Raw genomic sequence first — 25,528 nt, 5'->3', positions numbered from 1 at the left:
TAAAATATTAATACACATTGTATAATTTACTTTTAAAAGCTAGCAATACCATATTTCTCTCACTCGTCTATCAATAGTAATCTACATGATTTTAAATGGTCGTTTATCTTATCTGTGACGTCATTAGGGCTAGGGCACCCCCAGCCCCCGACGAGGGGTGTCCATAAACAAAACACGTTTTATTAAGTGGCACATTATGCATTCAACATTTGTGTCGCCTTTATCTTTTTTACGCTTCATTATGCGATTAAAAAATATTTTGATGCATGAAATATAAACGCTTTGAAACAATTAGTCTGACCAGTGATGTTTGAAACATTTTGGTAGTATTTTTGAGACTTTCTTTTCAGGGTAACAAATTAGCTATGAGTTCCCATATAGGATATTCTATCATCTATAAATACTAAAGATAATCCGGATTTTAACATTGAAATAGTTTAATATAAAATCATTTTTGCGATTTTCTACTTTAAAAATATGTACAAACTACGTTAGAAGCGATTACGTGTCAATACTTTTCTTGGTAATACTTACATAACTGTTATAATCATTTTAATAATGTGATGATTAATTGAATTGTGTGGTAATCATGCTGTCTTACGTGAACTAACAACGAAGTTTTACAAGGTAAACAGGTTTAGTAATAAAACACATACACATACCTAAAAACGCGCCTTAATAAAGAGTCCAGTCTCACACCTTACATTACGAAATGAGATGCTTAGTTTCTTGCTCATTTTAGTAATTCTCTAGCATTCTCTAGTTGCACTCACAATTGCTCAGGTATTTATAAAAAAAATATGGTAAGTTTATTGTTTTCGACCATAAATTAATTACGTTTCCCATCATCGCGGCTCATAGCATATCTCTACACTATAGCAGCACCATAGAGCAATATATTACAGGCAATAATAGTAAAAGTTGCGATCGTCCACCTAAGGATTCAACCATCCATTCCATCTAAGGATTATCGGCTTAGCTGTGGCTAAATAAATTCTTTAATATTAGAGTTTTATAATTAAAATTGTAGACTTTAAAACATAGCTAGTAAAGTTAAGAATTGTAAAAAAACAATCATTACGAGGTATATTTTGACACTTACGGTCTGTTCCATAAAGTTCAACAAAATTTTATCTGCCAGTTAAGGATAAGACCGTCAGTGCATATCGTCTTCTTCTTTACCATTTATTTGGAAGATTGGCTTTTGATTTTAGTCGTCTTATATTCAACGTTTAGCGTTTACGTTACATTGTGAAAGCCCCTCACGTGTCTGCTCACATAACCGGATCGTATCATGCCCGTGCTATAAACATGTCAGGCACGAAAAGAAACAAGGACTATTATGCCTACTAGAACATATTAAAAATGCCTCGTACTGGTGCCCGGGTTTAGTGACAGCAGGCGGCACGGACAACATATTCTCGCTGACAATTGTTGACGGTCCGTGCATGATACGTGACGGTGTTGGTCGGTGACGGAACGGTGTAGAGAGTATAGACTCACACTTTTCAATACATAGCCGGTGCCCGGCATTAGTGACTGTAGCGTAGCGGCTTCGACAAAATATTCTCGCCAACAATTGCTGACGGTCCGTGCATGATACGTGATGGTGTTGGTCGGTGACGGAACGGTCTATAGGGTATACTCACACTTTTCAATACAGAGGATATATTTTTGTCTGATACGTTCCTAACACGGTCATAGTATGGAACAGTATAATGGGCAGACTCCTTATGGGTTTATATCGCAGGGTGACATGCGCAATGAAATGTCCCGCAGTGCTTTCTATCAATATGTCAGTGATGTTGCTACTGTTTATAAGAAGGCCTGCCTCTTAATATCAGACGAGTGATGTATATCATTGCTCGCCTCGTGAATAATTATAAAATAACCCAGAACAACAAACCGCAGGTGTACGAGTTACGTCTCTACCTACCCTTTAAGTAGGCGTGCGGACATTCATAAATGAGTCGGCTTAAATATTCTATTGATTAAAGGGAACAAAAGGGAATAAGCGTTATATTAATGATATATAGTGGTGCAAACAATCGTCGCGGATGATTGCGTTAAGGGCTGTGCACCGCTGCACTCTGATACATACGCGCCCTTGTGTAGGGTTGGCACGAAGAAGATAACCTTCAAACATTGTTTTATTCATTTCACAGTGTAATTAGGGTTATTAGGAAGATGTTTTCCTACATTAAATTTAAAATAAGAATATCATATTAATGGAATTTCAAATAATTTAAAATGGTGTACGATAAAACGTAGTATTTGTATGAAAGATGCATGTGGCAATACAACATAACCTAACCTAACTCCCAAATCATAGGAAATTTGAAGCGCCTTCTGTCTATCAGTGAAGCATTAAAAATATAAAGGCCGTTAACATTGCAAAAAAAATACCAGCCCTAGACGTGTGTAAATAACGCACCCTTACGATGTTAATCTTCCCTTCGGATTAATTTTATCGAATGCTAAACGAGCTATGACATCGATGCCGGGGAATTGAAAGCTCCTACCACCCTACCAGTACCGCCACTGCCATCTCTATTTCAATGGAATAAGGTTGAACATCCTGTAGATGGTTTTGAGTTATATTTGTCCCGTAATTGAGCATGGCGATGCCTTTTGAGCCCAATTTGTGAATGAAAGCATTCGTTTGTTGTGTGACGCGTATTTAGCTTTTGTGGATTGTGTTGGGCTTTATGGATTGGCTTGATCCTTGATTGAAGGCTTTTATAGTGAGCTTTTGGTTTTTTTCCAGAATGCATTATAGTTTATATTATAGTTTAGATGAAGCTGATTATAATTTTATTTCTGAAACTCGACACCTCAACTATATGCGCACATATCTTTATAAAATCTGATATATTAAGCGCTTCCTTAGCAATTTAATGAATCCCGCCAAATATTAAATCTCAAAAATAATTTATAACGTTCGTATATTTCACAACTCATCCGTAACAAGTTTAAATATTCTGAAGATATATGACTTTGAATACAGAAAGGCACAGTAACTCGCCACCCTTCGTCGCGTACTTTGACTATAGACGCGTTTAATGCACAAATTGTATTACACTAAGTGATACGTGCCATTATATAATAAGGCGGTGCACACGCAGTCAGTCGGCTTGACGGTGGACTGATTTGTTAAACTGATGTATCAATTCGAATCATAAACGCAAAATTAGGGAGAGATTATAAAATAAAAAAAGCATTTTTATAGAAAACATTATTTTTATACGAATCAAAATTGATATTAAAATTTAAGATTGAAGATGAAATGATATTAAACTGTGCAAAGAATTCTTAATGTAATCGAATAAATTTTTTATCGGCTATTTTATTTTATAACAAAGACCATGTCTGAATACTCAATTTATTAATATACGCTTTTAAAGGGTTTCAATATACACTGACTACGCAAATAACTGGAATAAAAATAAAATCATAGAATTTTTTCCATCGACTCTCAGTTTAATGTGTCCACTCTATAACCTAAAAAAATCCTATAAAACCAGCCTGCACGCGTGCAGCGAACCTCACATCATTCAAGGGGAGCGTTAGTGAAAGTTTGCGAGTGAAATCAACTGAACATAATGATATTAATGGATTTGATGTATCGTCAGGAGTCGGCCGAATGTTTGTCATCTTATAAATGTAGTCGTAAAATGTTAGCGCTTTGTATCGTTACAGTTTATGACTAGGAAGCGATGTTTAAATATTAGATCAGATGGATATATTTCCTTTTTTTTTATAAAATTGTTGTATTTTTATATTTATTAGTATCTTAATACTGTAGTATTTATTAAAAAGAAAAACGTTGCGTTGGTAAGCGTATGAAAAAGATTTAAGTAAAAATTAGGATTTGCAATGTACATGAATCACTAGCATAACAGAATTAGTTTGGAATCAAATAGACTTTATAGTTGACTTTATTTGTAAGTTAAAAATTAAAAATAACACTATACCCAACTGTAGTTTTAAAGCGACCAAAACAACTACAAAAACTAATCCAATTTATTTATTAAGCACTTAGTAGACTTTTAACCAAACTTAGACTAGTGCCAAGTCCAATGTTCTAAATAAAATAATAGACCAAAATAAAACAATTTCAATCTATCTCGGCATCTCGTGACCACAGGGTGAGGGCCGCTGTTGTCGTCCCCTCCGCTCCAGCGGCCCCTGCGAGCCCCCGTTTAGCGGCAGCTCACCGCACCCTCTCACACCCTAATTAGTTCTATAACTGCGCCTTTTTACGCCTATCCCGTGTGTTTGGTTTAATTGAAATACGTTATGATGTGTTTAGTTGAATGGGGTGTTGTATTGATTATTCTAATGTTACTTCTAATTTTGTTCAAGTATTGTAAGTATGTCAGAGTAATTGTTTGCACTGCAAACTGCACATTTGTACTATTAAGGTTCTTTGAAACACGTATCGATTGCATTTTATTAATAAGCGAAATAAACATAATTAAAAATACACTTGTACAAAGAAACAAATTAATAATAATAATCATGAAATTATAATATTATCCACATTGTTCAAAAACTAAATAGGTGAAACAATTACTGTTGTGTTATCTATATAATAGTCTATATATAAGTTATCTAATATATTCACACAACATAAAACATATAATAAAATACTTTAAATCACTCACAAAGCAACAAACTGAAACATAACCTCTAAATCAAAACAAATTCCCGTACTAAAATATCATGAGTCATTTTAACCGTCGGTACAAAACAAAAGTCCACGTCCACATGTCGGCTTAATCTGCAGTAATAGAGCGTGGCGTTTGATCGCCGGCTCGGCTAAGTGATTGAGTTTTCAATCTGTGTAATCGGATTATAGTGCGCGGGACGAGTGTCGCGCATCGGTGCCGCTACCCGACCGTATGCGGTAGCTGTTTTAATTGGCTTATTGATTTTTTTAATTGATTCGCCGTGTCGGTAGTTTATATGTTCTGTGACCGAGCGGCCTAACGTACTGAGGACGCTATTTTATTATTGTTTATTAAGATATCTACATTATAGCTAATATTATTGAATCGACATTACCGCTCGCTCATTATTGCGGTGTAAAACAAGTAAATTGCCTCCACTGTCTTGCCAGAGTATATAGATTGAAGAGAGATGTTTATCCCTTACCAGTCAACATAATTATACCAGTCTGTTCGAAGACAGATATACACAAGCGAATCTCGAAACGCGACACGCTTATATGGACCACTAATGACTGTTTTACTCTTTCTTTACACTCAACAATAGTCTTTATCCTAGGCTACAAATGTCCTACCACTATTATGAAACTATGGCAGATTTCCATCTGTACAATAATCATTGACACGACTACGCATATCCTATCAGTATCTAATTATATATCCTTACCTTAACCTGCGATTCAGTCATGCCAAGCGCGTACGCCAGCTTCGCGCGCTCGGGTCCGGCCAGGTACTTGGTCTGCTCGAAGGTTTTCTCGAGCGCGAAGATCTGCTGCCCGCTGAACGTGGGCCGCGTGTGTTTCTTTTTGCCATCCTTGTCCATGCCGCCTGACTGCGCTGCGCACGCGCTTAGGGCTCCGTTGCTCACTGGAACAAAGGATAGTATTATGTCTCTGTTTAAAGTTTTGGAATTAAATGAAATACGTTAAAGGCCTTCGGTATAGCAGTTAGATCGTGGTCTAATTATTGAAGTCATTTAAAATATTTGAACACTTTAGTATACTAATGCATGGTCTATGTATGTATCCGGTGATATAGTATTCATATTATTGTGATGGTGTAAATGCATTGCCATCTAGTATTTGTAATTAATGAGCTGTCATGAAGTAACTCAAACAAGCAACACGCTATTCTCAACACTTAGTTACATAAAAACACGATACAAATTCCCTTTTAACAAGAGATACATATCAAATATTCCGTGCAATTCAAAATGTCCGTCTAATTTGATATACAAAAGTTGTATTCGATTCCAACAGCCCCTTGTCATCGCGTCGACGTTTTCATCATTATTTTCATTTTTAGCCCCCCGGTGGGGGGTCGCCTCCTCCGGGCCGCAGGCTTCATCATAACACGCGATGAAAAATATCTACGACAGTGTTTCATGGGGTATTATGTTTTATGTATGTTTTAAATGACATTCGTGCTGATGTTAAGCTTTTATGTATTTGATATGAAAGGTAGAGTCGAAAGTAGAGAAGGTATTGATTTCTTAAAGATTTGTTTGTGCGGTTCCGGTTAGTTGTAAATATAATTGTCTAAAAAAATGTACTACAGTACATACCGACATTTATTTATTTACCATTTTTTCAACTACGCGCTGCAAACCTTTGTTAAATATATTAAGATTTTGTTTTTTCATAATCATTATTTTTCAGACTACTTCCAGTTATTATGGTTAATACTTGATGTATATTAAAGAGATGTTTCAAATATATATGATGTGGTTGTATTTTATTGAAATAAATAAATCGTTGAACGACAACCGAAATGAAAACAGTGAATATACTTTGACATAGCCGTCACAACTCCAAGATTAATTACTATTACTAACATGAAATAGTGGAAATTAATGCTAACATCAATATTGAGGATGTCAGCATTAGAAGAAATTAGGCGCCACGTAGAGGGTACTAATTTGTATCCGATAACACTAAATATTATAGGTATTTGCTCAGTTACTTGAACTGACATATTTACAGTAGTGTATTGTTCCCAAAACAGTTGACACATCTGCGCAGCGCCTTACATTGACCCCATAATTTTTGTACCTCATCTTAATCTCAAATAACAAAAGCAATATCTCTGAAAAGTAAATAATAAATAAACATGTAGAAGTATTTACGAGCAAACAACTTAAGGCACAAAAATTATTGCAATATATTATGTGCATGTGATGAATTATTTACAATACTGTCGGTGTTTACGGCACATTAGATTTATATGTCTCGTACTGGCAGATATAACGTTGTTATATAGTTTATGGGGTAAGTTGTTCCAATACTTTATTTTAATAGAGTTTCATTGTCACAATAAAATATTAAAACGTTTAAATTGTTTCATTTGTCGAGTTTAGAATGAACGCGGAAGGTTTTAGGTTATACACACACACAACATCACGCATTTATCCCCGAAGGGGTATGCAGAGGCGCAACCGAGGCACCCACTTTTCGCCAAGTATGTTCCGTCCCATGATGTGATAGGGGGCGAGCCTATCGCCATATCGGGCACAAATTCCAGACTCCGGGCTGATACTGAGCAGAAAAACCCAAATATCACTTTGCCCGACCCAGGATTCGAACCCAGGACCTCAGAGCGCTGTCATACCGCGCATGCAGTAGAACTACGCCACCGAGGCAATCCCATCCAGGAACGCAGGTTTTAGGTTATCAGACGAGAAATTGCTTTACGTTTGAGGAATATTATAGTAGAACAATCTATATCTTAATACATATACTTAAACAACTGTAGGCATGTTAACTCTATCAATAAATTATATTTTAATTAAATTGTAACTAGAATAAAACGGTTAATTTACATTATTGCACACATACACTATAATATAACCATCCAAGAATCTCCAAAACCAACCGACCATCACAAAACCACTTCCAAAGAGCAAACATCCGAAAAACTTCAATAAATCACCCTGTAAAATAGAGTAAAAAACAAGTTGGTCAACTAAAGTTCGATATGAGAGTGTTGGCCGGTAGTTTTTGCCGGCGGCATATTGCAGCGGCTGCGGCATGGACGGCATGCATTATGCAGGCCGCTGTCTGTTAATATTGTGCCGCAGCAAACTGACATTTGCATTAGACTTGTATGGGGATATTAGTTTTGGTGTCCAGTAGTTTTGGTGATAACGTATTTTGGTATTGTTTAAGTCAAAATGATTTTGAAATTAATACTGTGATAGGGACTTATTTGCGAAATGGTGCTAGAGTAAAAAGTATGGAATTTTAATATGTGTTTTGTGTATCAGCATAGAATCTGGAAATTTGTGCCCGTTATGGCGATAGGCTCGTTCTCTATCACATCACGGGATGGAATATGCACGGAGAACAATGAATGCCTACCCATACGGGGATTAAAAGCGTGTATGTTTGCGCGTGTTTTACATGATCAACGAAATCATTACATTATATCCAATTACTTCCGCAGTTAGCAATTTACTATTGTAGTATTTTCGTATCTAATAAAATATTAAAATCACTTTTCGTCGCACACATGCTCGCACAATGATTTAAATATGTCAATAGAATAGTTATATAATCGTTTTATTTTATTTATAATTTTATTCACTTTTCAATTTTATCCACCGAGAGATAAGTTAAAAGTTCCGATTTGATAAATGACTCAACATTATATCTATACTCCTAAAACATAGATAGAAATTTTAAAACAAGTTCATTTCAGCAATTATTTCAAAAAATTATTTATATATCCTAAGATCATTTCTTCACTGCAATTTTCGTAATCAAAATCAGATTTTTTATTACTACATACTCATAACATACTAATACATATTTTATAACGTATAACAAAGCTACCACTTAAAATAAAAACTCAAACATTTTAGCTCATTAAAAACAGTAACCCGCATGAAATCTCACAAAATCTGTGCGCTTTTAGCGACGCGTACCGGCGCGTGTCTCGCGTAACCACATGCCCCATTCTACCCCATGCCACCTCACTCCCCCGCTAACGGCCGTGTCTCAATTTGTAGGGGCCTAACGAGGAGCGAACGGCGGGGATGCGTTAACGTGGTCCCGGGAAGCCTCTTGCCTTTTTTGGGGTAAGGGACCGTTATGTATTTGAGGTTTTATGGTGATAAAGTTAGATATTTTGTTTTTAGGGGTAAACAAATTTAACTATTTCAACTGAAGTTTATTGTGATTTAGAATGTGTGAGTGTAATGGAATATGATTAAATATAACTCAAACAAAAACGGTATTAGATACAACATGTGAATGAATGAATCGTCCTAGACGAATTTTCGGCCACGATGGGTAATCTCTACGGAGATCAGCTACGCAGGCGATATTATAGTGCACAAGTGTATTCTCATACTTCACTCTCATATTCTGGTGAGACATACATGTACGATAATGGCGACAAAATTTAAGAAAAGCAAATTAGATAAGTGTGGGAATTGTTGTTAACACTTTAAAGAAATATAAACTATCTTTGTTGTGTCCAACTATTGTTTTTGTTCAATATCTTACAATTGGAGAAATAACCGTAAATGATGTTCGTTCAGGCACGTCTTTTATTCATTTCATTAAAATAAAATACATTTTCATTCAAATATTTTCCTGAAAACGAATAAAAGCATTAACCAAAATGCGGTTAACAATAACTCGTGGGTACAAATCTCAATACAGACTAGACAAACAAAGCTCTTACATTATTAATCACGGCACTCAAGGTAACGTATGTATCACGTACTCTAACTAATTCATACAATTGTCTACACAACAAACACGTTGTACCGCACGAAATCTGTGCTCTATCATCTACAAATAAATCCTACTCTCATTTAACCCCACCCCGCCCACTGCCGACCTCACCCCCCGCCGCCCGAGGGGAGACACTTCGCGATATTTACCGCGCCAAACTTGTTCTACAAGAATACACGTCAAAATAAAGTTGGTACGTGTATGGTTTTAATTGCCTGCCTGTTTTGGGACGCTTGGGTGTGCTTTTGAGCTTCGAGCCTGTCATTGTCAAAGTTGTTCGCGCGATTATGTTTCTATGTCTTTATTAGACGCATCATTATGCCTTCGTGGGGTAAAGGGGTGCTTTGGGACAGAGATGTTTGGCGGAATCTTCCTCGTGATGTACAAATTAAGTTTATAAGTCTCATGACGAGTGACTACAATTACTATTCCTGTTTATACGATACGCAAATCCGTATCCGTAAAAAACACTGTTAAATTTTATTCAGAGATTCCCAAGTTCGGTTATATATTCTAAAACTCTAAGTCACGCATATAAACTGTCCAAACAAATAAAAACAAGGCAACATTGTACCCCATCTGACGTCAGATTTACGCAGTGTTTTGCACGTTTGCGAAGGATATAGACTGCTGCGTTTCCATTCTTACGCGCCATTGTACCCCAATTTTATCTCACGATAAAGGTCCGATATTTATTGTTCATAACGCTGTGCCTCATCAGTTTTTTATCACTCGCTTCCGCTGAATATTGCTTAAGAACATTTCAGCCAGTGTTTTTATGAGAAATCAAATTTAATAATACTGTGATTCTTTTTGTTAATTAATTTGAAATTGGAATGATGATTGCCATAAATTAGTCCTAATGGGGTACGGGACTGTATAATTGTCACTTTAGGGGTAATTGCACACATAGAAAAATAATTAATTAGCGAATTTTACACTTATATTAATGGTATAAGTTATTTAATTATCTTGCGTTATAAAGTAAAACATATAAATGCTTATTGCTTATTTTTGTTTATATCAATATTTAACTGCATATTATTATCACTTTTCATTTTCCAATATCTGTCACTGCTTGTAATTATTAATTATTTTAAAATATATACATAACATAATATCACAAAATTATGCCTATACTTATACAATCAAAGCCAACAGCAAAGTACACACGCGCAATAATGTCGGCGATCATTACCAGATATCAGGACACGGCGATCGCTGTAATGAAGCGATAGCAGGCGTGTAGTGTGACATGCGTACCAACTGGCCAGTGATAACGAAAGGCCTGGCGCATATGAACCAGTGCGGATGGAATTAATGTCGGTTTTTGAATTTGGAACAGTAATATTCTTTACTAAGTAATTAATATAGTGGTATATAACGATGATTAAAAAAATAATATATTGCAATACTTCGTTCAAGATTCATGAAATAAAATTATTTGTGAGTGTAAATATAATAATATGTTATGTGGTAAATTATTTTATTACGTATAAAACAATTCATTCAATAACTTATTTTCAAATATCTTCAAAAATATTTTCACAATGAAACCCATCGTCGCATGTAGCAAGCCTACGCCGTAGCCCGCTACATCCAGCCGTAGCATATTGTAGCGTCGGTGGATCAAACAGCAGTATTGCATGTCCACTTCTGTTATCGACATATCAACCATACGGCTATATTATCTCATTATATTGGAAATGCGCTGTGATTTTTAATTTTGTACTGGATAAATTATGCGTACTTAACTACATATGTAATCCAGTTACACTGTAAATATTATGTAGTTATAATCTTATAATATTATTTTGTGTTTTCTTCATTCATGTGGCGCTAAAATAGTTCTAAAAATGTAGACAAAACACTATATAATATAAATTACAGTATAATAAGCACTGCAGTATCTAAGAAAATAACCATCTCAGTATTTTCTAAATGTCCTATCCTTAATCTGTGTTCAATATGTTTAAATACTAGAATCTTGTGTCATTTTTTGTACAAATCAAAATTAGATAAATACTTAGTAGGTAAAGAGCCATTATTGTTCAAACATCTACACCAGCCAGAAACTTGGTCTGTTACGTACTCGAAACTAAAGGAAACTATGTCCGATCTACACAACAGCGGTGCAGTCTAGGTCATTCCTCCCTATCTAGACATCTACACAGCACTAACACACTTGCTCGGAACAGTTTTGTGGCTTTTACAATCTCTTTGTGTTGAGTTGGTATCTCTTTAGAATCTATATGAGTACATCATGAAGCCATGCTACAGGTTACCTGGTGTACTTTTATCTTTTTATAATTTTAAGTAATAAATAATTTAAAAAAAAAAATCATTTTTACTGAAGCGATAATGATAATTCGTAAAATATGGTTTTAAAAGAACATAAGCATAAGTAACAATATTTATAGTTGCAATATAATATTAGATTGCATTTAAAAATTTTATATGTACGTCTGTTAATGAAACCTAGAATTCAATCTGTAATAAATTTTCGATGGTTTTCCTTAAATCTAATGAAAAAGTTGTTTTTAAGCTTCGCAAACGCTTTAGTAAAAACTAATGAATGCTTTATACTTTCTATATAATTTCTTCTTTATAAAATAACCATTTCTATAAAATAATACATTATATTTAAATATATATTTACACCTAAAGAATACACAAAATAAACGCTGTGGTAGCCCCCCCCTGCGCCCGCGGCCGCGCCTTCTCCAATTATATTATTCTTAATTTAATTTCATTAGACTTGAGATTGCGTTTCAGTCGGATTTCAGTATCCCGTCGCTTGGCGGCATTAATATTTGGGAATTTAATTATTTTATATGCGTCTAGGTACACAATATAAATGCAAAATTAATGATGTGTGTTTGCAATCATCGCTGACCTACTGAACCGTTTGATGTAATTAAATATGTAGTTAGCTAAAACCATAAACGAATAGGCAGTTTATATTTTCAGATTAAAAATACACTTTTTTAACAAAAGATCTTTTTCGTTTTTAAAACCAAATCATTTTTCTTGTGTTCTCAGATGGATTTCCGCAATATTGCACACAAATATGTAATACCACCCCTGTATTATATATTGTCCACTGCTGATCTCGGGTCTCCTATACAATTGAGACAGTTTAAGCCTTAGTCCACCACGTTGGCCTAATGACTGACTTTACATACTTTCGAATTTTTTATAGAGAATTCTCAGGTATAATGTAGATTTCCATTCGACGTTTTCTTTCACAGTTAAAGCGAACGATAATTAAGCAAGACACAAATAACATCAATAATATCTAGCCCTCAATAGCACATTAGTTTATTAACACCTAACTCAATAATGTAGTATTCGAACGAATGGCGGACACGTGCCGGACCACGGATAAAGGCATTGCGCGTGCAGCCTCGTCACTTCGAATAGGGTCATTGAGCTTACATTGCATGCGATTTATAGCCATATTAATAAGCCACTTAGGAAGTACACCCATTTTGCTGGTGGTAGGATATATTTTATATCCGCCAAGATAGTGAACACTGTATACAAGATGTTAAAACTCGCCATAGAGGCCCACGTAAGTGTGTCGTGTTTCGGGATCAGCCTTTATATATCCGGTACCAACAGACCGGCATAATATGTCGACCGTCGAAGCGTAATCATCTCTCGTCAGTCGATTTCTTATTAGACTCCACTCGGCTTAGTCTTACCATTACATTGATAGTAGATACCATCTTATTTATTATGTAGTTATTGTCTTATATATTATGTTGTAAAGGTCATTCTTTCCATTCTGAAAGTAGTTCTGAAAGTAGTAGTAGTATTACACGAAAACACTCCAAAAACTATCCGTAATAATTTAATTTGTCCGATGCGCGTCCATGGTACAATTGAAAACTGCAAAACGTATAACTGGAATTTTAATTCGTGGCGACATATGCCGGCGTCCCCTGTGGGTGGCAATTAAAAAAACGCTGCCCACTGCCCATAGCCCACTTCATCGCAGTCGCCGCCGCACCGCGCCGCCGGATTTTGGGATTTTAATAATTGTCTTAATTGTTTTGTGTATTGGATACTTATGAGTCAGTGCTTGAATGTTATTGTAGAGCAAGATGATGATAGAGTTATAAACGGTTACGAATCTTGAGACTTTTCTATAACGATTTTTATGTATATAAAGTATACTAACACGCGTTAAAGTGAAGGAAGACCTAAACGCCCTTAATGTTAGGTGATCGTTATATTAAGTAATCATCTTCTTTTTTTATAACATAACTTCTTCGAAAATAGGGCATGGTTAATAGTAAAATAACATAATAAAGAGTTTAGGGCAGTATGTTAGTGCCTAGGTGACAGTTGTAATGCGTACGCGGTACGAATACGACTACCGCGCTGAGGTACTAGGTCTGAATCCCGGGTCGAACCAAAAAAAAATATGAGTGGGTCCATCTTAAAAATTACTCAGTCGCAGCTCGGAGTTGGGAAGTTGGCAGTGTGATATCGTAATACGAACAGCACGTAAAGTCATTGGTCATGTGCCTGATCTCTCCGGTCATGTCGGATTGTCATCTCACCGGACTATGAGAGTGAAGTAACAGAGAGAACACCTGTGTATTGCGCACAAAATTGTGCTCTATAGTATCGCGTGCCTAGCTGATCTCCATTGAGATTAGTCACCGTGGCCGAAATTTGGCTAAGAGGGATTCATTCATTCATGTACATACGTGCCACATGAGGTTTGGTAGAGTGATAGAGACCTGATATATTTCAGGAATTACTATTTTCATTAGTAGTTGATATTCACCAAAATATACGGGGATATAGCAGCGGAACTTTATCTGCGCTATTAGACCACGACAGACCCTCATTTAACTGTTTTGTTCCCTAGATATATTTTATAATTACTGATTCTAATGTTGAAAAGAAAATGATTTAATAATCAATAATGAAACATTAAACAAACAGCAAACGTAGCTCTACAAAGACCTTATAAATTGCACGTAAAAACCTCTATGATAATACTTTTGTACGAATCACAATATAATTAACTGTCATGAGAAGAATATTTTTTGAAAAACTGAAGGGCGACAATAAGCGCAGGGGCGCGTGCGCTAACACTAGAGCTATAGGCGTTACTTACATTGCGCTTCACTCTTATCACTTAGTAATGCGTCTTTTCATTACATTGCGTGTTATCGCATCCCGGGTAAAAACAACGCAATGTAACTCTATGTACATAACACTCTATTCTTATCGTCGAATGTCATAAATTAATATACGCAAGTAATTCCTCATAAAACATCAAAGCAAACATTACAATATTGTTACCTATCAATAACTAAATAACTTATCTTTTCCCACTGGTCTATTACAAAATTACTTAACACGGCACACTCCTTAATTCTACAAAAGATAACCCAGTTACATCAAATTTATCAGTATACAGTGTTGGGACAACTACAGTCGGATTCCCAGCCTGGGACCATTCATTACGCGGCTTGATCACTTTATCTAGTGTGATAAGGTGTTTGTGTTCCCTATCAGTTAATAAGCTCTGCTCATATTGCGTGGATAATGCGCTTTTATTAAAATCATCGAATCGTGACGCCCTTTAATCAGCTTTATCGAGTAATGAAATTGAAAATGTGTTATTTTGTGGAAAAATTTATTGGTATTGTTTTTAATTATTTTATTTTGTATTTCGAATTATGGTAGAGGATGAGCTTTTAAATGTAGAGTGGCGTAGTCTAGAGCGGCTCTACGTTGATAAATATTATTTGCGCATGTCTTTTTCTGCGCGTGAAATCTTTGAATGATAATGTATATTAGTATAATATAAACTTTGTGAATATATAACAAAGAGCTTGTCAGGTTGACACCCTTTCAATAATAAAGACAATTTAGAACAAAATTGACTGACAAGCTGAATAAAATTATTTTACCGTATTTTTAAGGAGCATTAACTGTAGTCCTATTATTTGAACCCCGATTTTTCTCTATGTTAACATGTTACTTAAAAAACGTACATCTACCAACCTTTTTTTTATAATCAGAAAAAATATATTAGCATGTAGAAGCATTGAGTTATAAATAATTTGAATAAAAAATATTAATATACATCTAATAGAGATTTGTCAGTATTATCGCCAATTATATCTCGTGACTAAAAAAAAATATATCCATAGATGAATATATAACTAACATTAATTAGCGTTCATATTGTATATTGCAAAATAATATATTACCTTTAGGTGCGTACGCAAGTATTATATAATAGTCATTACCACATTTTATTATAAATAATCTTAAAATACGAAATTTATTATTATATGTTACTAATTAGAAAGTACTAACAAATTGCTAATTTCACCTCATCGATTATCGCATAACCTTTTACTTTTTATACCTCCTCAATAGATAGCGCTATTATCAATATTCATCCATGAAAGAACGTAACATTATCGGCCTTTGTGTATGGGTTGTAACGCATGATAATGTGCTACATTCTAAGAATTTGACGTATAATCCATCCTAGTTAATTAATACACAAAATCACAGAGACAAGCGGGAGAGTTGAATAAAGAGCGTGAACACGCAATATAATGATAACCACCTAAACTTACAGTTTTTTAACAAGGTTCAAAACAAAATTTGTCAAATAGTAAAATATTCTCATACATTTAGCGTTAATCTAAAATATCTGAATTAAAAAGTCATCGTCATAATTATTATCGAACCTAGGACCTCGCCAGTTTCATAACTTAAATACACTACCACTAGACCAATGTAGCATTACTGAATTATGGCTAATCACCTAAGCAACAAAATTGCTATGTTCTAATATTAAAATTGATACTATCTAACAATAGGAGCGGAGCGTATTACGCTTGTATCTCTAGTGGGCAGATTAACGGCATATCGACAATTATCGAGTATCGATAAGGGACAGTTTAATGTGCTATTCATATCGACATCGAGTTATCGAATGCTAATAATGTTAGTATGTGTTATATTAACATAATAGTGATGTCACGATAAAATGTACTTTTTACTAAGTGATATATTGTTTAAGCCTTCTTGAGATTATAAAACTGTTTATATATTTTTTCAATTATGTAAGGATATTTTATAAAAAGTGACTTTGTAATCAATATAATATATTTTTGATGCTTCCATGTTAAAAAAATTATGTACTTTTACTGGCCAGAATGGACTTCAACCCGAAGTACCATAGTGCTTGTGCCAAATATCAATAAAGAAACCTTTTTATAAAGTTTTAATATTTGCTGCATATATAATCTAATAAATACGCATACAATATATTATAAAATTGCAATAATAGGAAAGAAAGCGATGCTAAAAAAAGCAATTTCCTTTAGTTCCATATTTCAAGTTTTAAAAAAGGCACAATGTTTGTTAAACATATAATTGACTTACCGATAAACTTATTAATCAAAGTAGGGTTAAGTCATTTTCTTCTGCCTTCTACAAAAATTTTAATGTACAAAGTAAATTATAACAATACAATAATAGTACAACTTTCATTATGTCCTATGATTCTATGTAAATACTTTGTGAACATATATGGATGTTTTTAAAAAAAAATTACCTTTGTAGAACATGATTTTGTAATATCACCTACATTTTAGTAGACTTGGGTTTAAATTTTTATATTCATTAGAGCCATTCGTACTACATCGTATGTTAATCAGTGTTAACAATTTTATTAACAAAGTTCTCCATAAAATATCGACAAATTATATAGATCTCAACTTTGTTATATTCAATGAAATGTTGCATGGCGCTGGCGTTTATTTTAGCATTGTTTATTACCATTAACCATCAGGTGCAAAGAAAGGATAATGTATATTTTAGTTAAAGTTATTTAATGTAAAAACAACTACTACTGGCAATATTATAACAATAGCAACAACTCAAACTGTATTAGTAATGATTCTGAAATCCAAATCTTAAATAATTATCTCTTTCAAAATAAATCGTCTTCATGATTTTTATTAGTGTTGAGCAAAGGGAACTTTATCGCTGCCTTATTTTAGAGGACTAAAAGTTTGCGTAGAATTTTCTAAATTTGCTTGGGACTGAATATTCTAAGAAAAAATCGATGTCAGTCATTCGTTTTGATATAAAAATTAAATAATTGCAACATACTTAATAAAGTGGGTTACTCCGACTCTACTTTGAAAGAGTATAAGGGCGTATGGAATTCTAGGCAAAAGCCTTAATCGGTTTCTCGTGCCCAAGTATTTTTATACACCTGAAAAACGAGAAAAGCAAATAGTTTGCTGTATTTTTGCTACGTTTCCATTTACTTAATTATCTATAAGTAATTGATTTAAATCTGTTAGTGTAATCAAACCTTATTACTTATTGATATTTTTGACGAAAAAAAATTCCCCCTAAAATCTCTACCTCGAATGTCTCACTTCTCTACCTAGTAATAACTTTAAACAGCACAATAACGTTAAAATCATCCCCTCACAACCCTTTGCATGTCCAATAAATATTTATTAAACGTCTGATATTACTATTGAACGTAGTTTCTACGTGTTACAGCGCGTTACGCGCCGTAATAACGCCGCAAACGGCCGTTACGTAGGCTATAACTCGGCTCCGTCGGTGCGCCAGCCGACGCCCGACGGCGGCGTCTTAGCGAACAAATTTTGGGGAAATTTTTCGGAAATAGGTTCTATTTATGGTAATAATTTATTGATTTAATTAATTAAATTGGTCAGGAAGTGCAAATTTCGACTGTAAAAATATTGTGATAAATATTTTTTTTATCTTAATTCACATTTTATTGATTAATTTATAAATATCTTACATTCTTAGAAATATCATAATATATATAGCAATAAAGCCTCTCGTTTGCATAATCATTATTATGTAAAAAAAACTTATGTTAAATTCATATGTAATAAATTACATGAACAACATATAAAATGTTCTCTGCATGTTTTAAATAATTCATTTACGATTAAACTTAATTAATATCATTTAACCCGAGGTTCAACAATTATAATGTGCTGTAAAACATCACACGGGTAATTAAATGAACGAATCAGAATTTATATCGCAATAAAAACTACATTAAAAGAGGTATTTCCTCTGTAATATATTTATATTAAAACGGGAAAATAAAGAAAAGAATTTTAATGTATAAAGTTAAAAACGTATAAAATTAATTCTATTAAAACATCCAATGATATAAAAAATATTGTCATCCATACTTCCTTTTAAAATAGTAATTTAATTTTACGGCTATCCGTTTTATTAAACGCTTATTTAATTTTTTGCGTTATAAAGTTCTTTTTTATTTCTCATTAATATTTACTTCGTTACTTATTACAAGAGTTAAAGAAATATAATTACTGTGTGGTAAAACAATTCGGATGAAAATATTTATCAGCTGTAATACTCATATTATATTCATTTGGTTTATTTAATTGTTAAAATATTTATAATGCTTTAATCGTATAATCAGGTGAGTGAGTTTACCGTGCCCGTGTCAAAATATCTGTAAAGTCTATCGCTTATGCACATTTTTCATATATTAAATTCTATAAAACTCACGTACCCACCTATTATATTTATTATAAGAGTCTTTTTAGCAATAAGACATTACAAGTAAATTAAAATATTTTACCTTTCAAATAATACTTGATTTTACAATAGATTAACTCATACCATTAATGCTATGATACAACAATGAAACCTTAATACAGTCACATTCTAATAGACTGTTTAAAATTAATAATTATTTGCAAAGAACTCGATGGGTATAGATATATAAAACAATTAAATAAATCAATAATATTAATAATGTTTTATCAATTGCACATTAGAAATAAAAGTAACGCGTTGAAATCTTTTATATGAATTACATTAGAAAATGTTTGATTAATTATTATAACTTACAGCATTAGTTAAATAACTCCTTATGTCGATAAAATACAGTAAAGACTTTAAAAAAAGCGAAATCTGCAAATTTGATTTTAATAAAGAGTTACTATGAATTAATTTGAGATTTACAAATAAAGGTAAATATTTGTAACAAATAAAAAAAAAATAAGCCAAATAAATATATAAAAAAGATAATAACAATTGATTGCTAGAACTGACAAACGTACTTATTAGTTGTATTAGTATATCTTTCTTAATAAATCAATAAAAAAATATACAAATAGAATTTCTTGTTACTACACACAAACAAAACATTTACAAACGTATATCAATTGTACTTACTAGATTGCAACCGGTCACGCCAGGCCATGGGATTGGAGACCAGACCCTGGAAGCCGGGCCAGTAGAGCGGCTTGTGCTGCAGATAATGCGCCATGCCAGCCGCCGCCGCGGCCAGCGACAGCCTCGGGGCCAACAACCCGGCACCAACATTGGATCCTACCGCCGGCCGCGACAGGATGTGGTCGATGCCGTGAGGGTTGGGCGCTGGAGGAGGCGCCTCCGCCAACGAGCTGAGCGCGGCCAGCGGCGCTCCGAAGCCGTTTTCCAGCGCGTTCCGCGACAACGGCGGCGATCCTCGCAACTCCGACATGTTCACAACACGACAGCCTCCAACAGTCAATACATCACGAGCTCAGTCACACATGGCCGACGAGCGCCCGCGAGCGCGACCCGACACCAAATGAAAAGCTCTCGGCGCAAACAAAAAAGCACAGAATAGAGAACGCCCAGTCAATCTAAACCTTATATCTTTGACGCCGCCCCTTAACAAACGCTCGGCTCGAACTATACCCGTCCTTGTTCGTTCTGTACGGGCGGGAAAGGGACGGGACATCCGCGGTGTTAACACCAGAGCGTAGATTTAACGAATCGCTATTTGATGGCGCTTCTTGTCTCTTTATAATTAAGTCGGGCGCAGTTTTTGTGGTGCCCCCCTCCCTGCCGCGCCGCACCTCCCCCCCGCGCCCCCCGGCGACGAATCGTTGCAATCGTGCATTGTAGTGCGAATGGTATAATGCGAGTGTAGGTAAGCGAATGAGTATTGTAATCGAATGAAATGCGAAAGATTAATAGCCTATCGATCAGGACATCTGTTATTTATTGAATTTTAATTAGGTTATTACATTTGCAATACGTTATCGTTTGATAGTTTTCTCAAGATTTGTAATATTTATTGAACGTGAAAAACTAAGCCATTAAATAAAATCATTAAAACAGTTTGTTTTTTATTAAAGTTTAATTACATTATAAATCTAGAAAGCTATAAACGGCTTTCAAAAAAATTGTATTGCTATGAAAAATCAACCAAATTTCACACACAGTAATTTCAATTTTTCCTTCTCAAGCCTAGTTTACCGTATTGTCTTTCCTGTTACGCTTTCTAGAGATACTTATTACAATAAAGAATGAGAATTCCGTAATATTTATTATTTGATAACATACATACTTAGACCATCAAACACAACATTCAAATACCGATGGGGCAAGCAATAAAAGTAGATACTTCATCTTATTCAGTTTCCAACCCAACAACAAAACCTATTAATTTCCTCAAACTTTATTTGTTATAAAAATCAATATCCTCAAACCGAGCATCGAACTCCGTCCCCATGCATTAAACACAATGAGAGCGGAACCATTTGTCGTCGAGTAATTTATGTGACAAATATTTTATTAATTGACAACAGAGAGTACTTTTGAAGAAAATACACCACCCATAGAATTAACTGCATCTGCCGGCACACAATGCAGTTAGTGTGATTTTACTGTTATATATTATGGGATATTAATGTCATACAATTGACTTCGTGCGCGCAAACTAATTGTTGATATTACGGGTAATTGAATTTTGCGTTGATTTTCGTTAATCGATGCAATTATAGTAATAGAGTAATCTAAAAATATTATTTGTCAAATTTTGCACGAAAGGTAGAACAGAAATGGTAGAAACTTTTTTCACTTGAAGTCGTCTCGTCATTAGTACCACGCCTTTCCTTAAACAGTAATTAAATCTTGAATTAAAATTCATTATTTCATTATACTACATCCTATCACTTCAAAACATTAGATATATGATTGCCAATAATCATAACATCCTTTATACTAGTACACAATTACGTACACAGTACTTGCGTACAGCTTAGCAGCATAGACAAAGTAGAGGTTATAGGTATTCTCTTACACAAGTGACCTATAATCTTGTAAAAATATATAAAGTATATCACATTTATTTATACAATTTATTAGTGGTAGGTCTCTCATATGTGAGAGTTCACCTGGGTTGGTACAACCGCAATGTCTATATCAGCCGCCAAGCACCAATGTGTATTCACTGTTGTGTTCCAGTTTGAAGGATATTGTAGCCAGTGTAACTACTGGATATAATAAAACTTAATATCTCATGTGTTAGGATGTCGAACTCAGTGGAATATCACACAATACTTTATAATTCAAGGTGTTGGTTGGTATATTTACTGCTTATGGGCGGTTGCATCGCTTACCAACAGGCGAACGGCAAGCTCGTCTCGTCATTCAAAACAATAAAAAGAAGTTTTTAACTTCCATGCAATACAAAAATATATTCAATATTTATAATCATAATAAATAATAATATCAGCCCTGTATTATATACTTGCCCACTGCTGAGCACGGGCCTCCTCTACTACTGAGAGGGATTAGGCCTTAGTCCACCACGCTGAACTAGTGCGGATTGGTAGACTTCACACACCTTCGAAATTCCCATAGAGAACTTCTCAGATGTGCAGGTTTCCTCACGATGTTTTCCTTCACCGTTAAAGCGAACGATAAATTCACAAAGAATAGACACATGATTTTAGAAAAGTCAGAGGTGTGCCCTTGGGTTTTGAACCTGCGGACATTCGTCTTGGTAGTCCGTTCCACACCCAACTAGGCCATCGCCGCTTTATTCAATATTTAAAAGTAGTTAATTTCCTTGCAATCTATTTGTCTGTACATCTGCGCCTGCGTTGTGGTCTCATTAATTTCTTAGAACACTCAATCTTATCACACGATTAATTGTTTACGATTTCTCAAGTCATGCGACTTACAGTAGCAATTAAATTAACTGGCAATTACTCTAAGATTGTCTTTAAACCATGGGGTTAGAATAACAAAATATTTTGACACTGGTTTTTATAGATTTCACTTTTGAAGTTTAAAATGTAGATTGATCTAAAGGAGGGTCTATTTGTGAAATAGGACAATCATTCAAACAATAATAATTGAAATTAACGGCAATACTACTCCGTGATGTCGCGTTTCCTCAAGACAATGATCTTGATCAAGATCGTCCCACGTTGGACTTATTTTATTATAAAACTAGCTTTCCTTGTAATATTTTTTATGTATTACATTAACAACACTTATTTATATAATTATACAATTTGGGTCATTAGACGGACCTGTTAACAGTTGTCAAAATAATATCCGTATTTTTTATTTTATAATCCACCAAGATGTAGACTGAATATCTGACACCTGTCAAAATATTATGTTTCATAAATTACTTAATTAATGATAATCGTCTTAATCGATAAATGTGTTTCTTATTCACTAGAATAAACTAGAAATCGGATAAATGTTCTCTATGGATTAAAATAATTCGAATAATTAATATTAATATTTTGAGGCAGGAATGGCTTAGTGTTGTGCCAGGGGGACTCAACCCCTGCTGTTGTCCTCTAATGATGTTTTTTTAAATGATCAAGAGTGTGTAAGTGATATTATTATTTTATCAAAACAATTTTTGTCTTTTGTTACGCACGCTTTATTTTTTATATTTGTGTGGTTGTAATTTTTTGTATTCAATGAACGGAAAATACAATTAAAAATATTCAGTTTCCATTATTTCCGCTCAAAGAAAATTTAAACAGACAATCATAATTAAAATTTGTCAAATTAAAACTGCATTTTTTAACTTATTGTTTTTTTTTATTTTATATATTTCGTTCACTGTCATTGTTTTTCTAGCTTATTTTATAATGTAAATCCTGAATTCACAAATCTTACTAACTGCACTGATACTAGTCCATCAACATAACACAAAAATGACATTCTAAGCTTATATAAGAATGTTAATTAGTAACCCAGATGTATCCGAAACCCGCCAAATCCGATATCCCTGGCCACCCTAAAAATGCACATTATTTTTAATACACAACATATAAATACAATAAACACATACAAAAAGCGAGACCACATTTTAATACCCCATTTTGGACCCCTAATACTAGATTAACTTTGAATTAAACTGAACCCCAGCAAATGTGACCGCAAGCGTTTTTCAATTTGTAAAGAAAAAAACAATTTACAAATAAATGTATTTGTGACATCCATTTACGATTCGAGTCAGATCTTTATCTGTCAAATTGTGTACGTTTAAATACTTGATTTTTTTGTGCAAATAAATTAAATATTCGCTTTAATAAAAAACTCGTTTGAATTCTCTTTGCAAAATTATTACCGGATATTGATGCTAACGGGATTATAAGAGGAAAAGCTTGTTCTGACAAACCGCGGTCACCTCGTTCTACAGACAGGCATAATTCTAACGATCGAGGGAAGTAATGCCTCTAGTTCGATATTATCAAACATTGTATTTTGAAAGCAATTTTGCTTTACCAAGGCAGCATAAAGAATACACTGAAGGATCTGCATACCTGACGGTTCATAAAGAATTTGTTATATAAGAGGAACCAAATATCCACTAAAGCCACATCACTCCACACAAGTATTTGGGGCGTATGTAAAGTCTTCTCACCCACATAAGACGTGGTGATTAGAAGCCTAATTCATATTAGTAGGAATCCATGCAACAGTAGAACAGTGAGCAGAACATAATAAGAGACAGGAATTGATAACGTAACTATCTGACGTATAGAGTACTTATTGTAAATGTATCAAATATAATTACTAAATTCCACACGTGCAAACCGAAAGAAATTAATCACCATTTTAAATTAGTATTATATAAGAATTTAATCATTATAAAAAAATAATACTCTAATAAATAGAAAAAAAGGTAATGATATCTATACAACCGGAAAAACATAAAAATAATAATTTCATCGACCTTCCAATTTCAAAATTACAAACAGGAAGGCAACATTACAAAAAAGCAAGATATTTATCTCTAATTCCATCGCGAAGTCAACATTCTGAATATGAAAATAAAATGCTCAATGAACAAATCCTTTAAATGTGTACAACCGGGGGTTGGACCGGGGTGGGGGGTGGCGGGTTCGGTTCCAAGCTCTTTGTTGGTGTAACCGGATGTGTAACATAATACCGGCGCGCACATCCACTGAGCGACGACTTTTGCGGCATGGTGCTCATGATAGCGATTTAAAATTAATTTGAATATTGTTGTTATTATGCCGTCATATTTTTTTTAAAAATTAATACAAATATATTTGAAGCAACATTTATATAATATTTTTTATTAACTTTCTCTGCGGTAATAAATAAGAATATTTTTGTTTTCAATGAAATTATATAATGGGGATGTCACTTTGAAAACTAAGGGACAATATAGTACTAAGCGATGAACGCAATATTATGCAGTCAATTAAATTGAGATTACGTACGTATTTTTCTTATTTTTACAATATGCAGTCAAAATCAAGATAAAAAATGTACATATTTGTTTTTATTATTTCTGTACTAAAATTAACACTGTTTCAAAACATACTACCTTGTTCTTGTTAACTCAATTAAGTAACCTACAACTGCCTATACCTCAACTAAATTTGCTATAATTTCCGCTACACGCTCCGCCACCCGCGCCGCTATCATCCCCGCCGCCACTGCCACCATGCCTGCCGCTTCCCTAACAGCGGACGGCCATTCATCCGCGCGTCAATTAGACGAACACCTTTGCATTGTTCACATTTTATTATCGGATTATTATACACTGCGATTGACGTTTACTTTATGAAAAACACGTCATTTTCAGCCTTACTACCACGCAATAAAGGTGTTAAAACCCAAAGTTAACCATAAAACATTTATTTATCAGTTATAAATATTAAGTATAAATTGGGTCGTAAAGCCGTTACGAAT

The 25,528-nt window shown here is 34.1% G+C and overlaps 1 protein-coding gene across 1 annotated transcript in view; it reads right to left on the bottom strand.

The window, feature by feature from the left end:
• Nucleotides 1-20,401, bottom strand: part of LOC115440954 (homeobox protein Nkx-6.2) — a 54,766-nt gene extending 34,365 nt beyond the window's left edge. Inside the window, exons 1-2 of the mRNA XM_030165486.2 lie at nucleotides 19,730-20,401; nucleotides 5,398-5,597 (exon numbers count right to left, since the gene is read on the bottom strand). Of these exons, the coding sequence (XP_030021346.1) occupies nucleotides 5,398-5,597; nucleotides 19,730-20,039 (510 nt within the window). The 5' untranslated portion in view covers nucleotides 20,040-20,401. The remainder of the gene's footprint in view (nucleotides 1-5,397; nucleotides 5,598-19,729) is intronic.
• Nucleotides 20,402-25,528: the final 5,127 nt, after the last annotated feature.

The sequence above is a fragment of the Manduca sexta genome, chromosome 6 (genome assembly GCF_014839805.1).
Source record: "Manduca sexta isolate Smith_Timp_Sample1 chromosome 6, JHU_Msex_v1.0, whole genome shotgun sequence".
NCBI classification, from domain to species: Eukaryota; Metazoa; Arthropoda; class Insecta; order Lepidoptera; family Sphingidae; genus Manduca; species Manduca sexta.
Note: the sequence above shows the minus strand (reverse complement) of the source record. Positions and strands in the feature narration are given on the sequence as shown.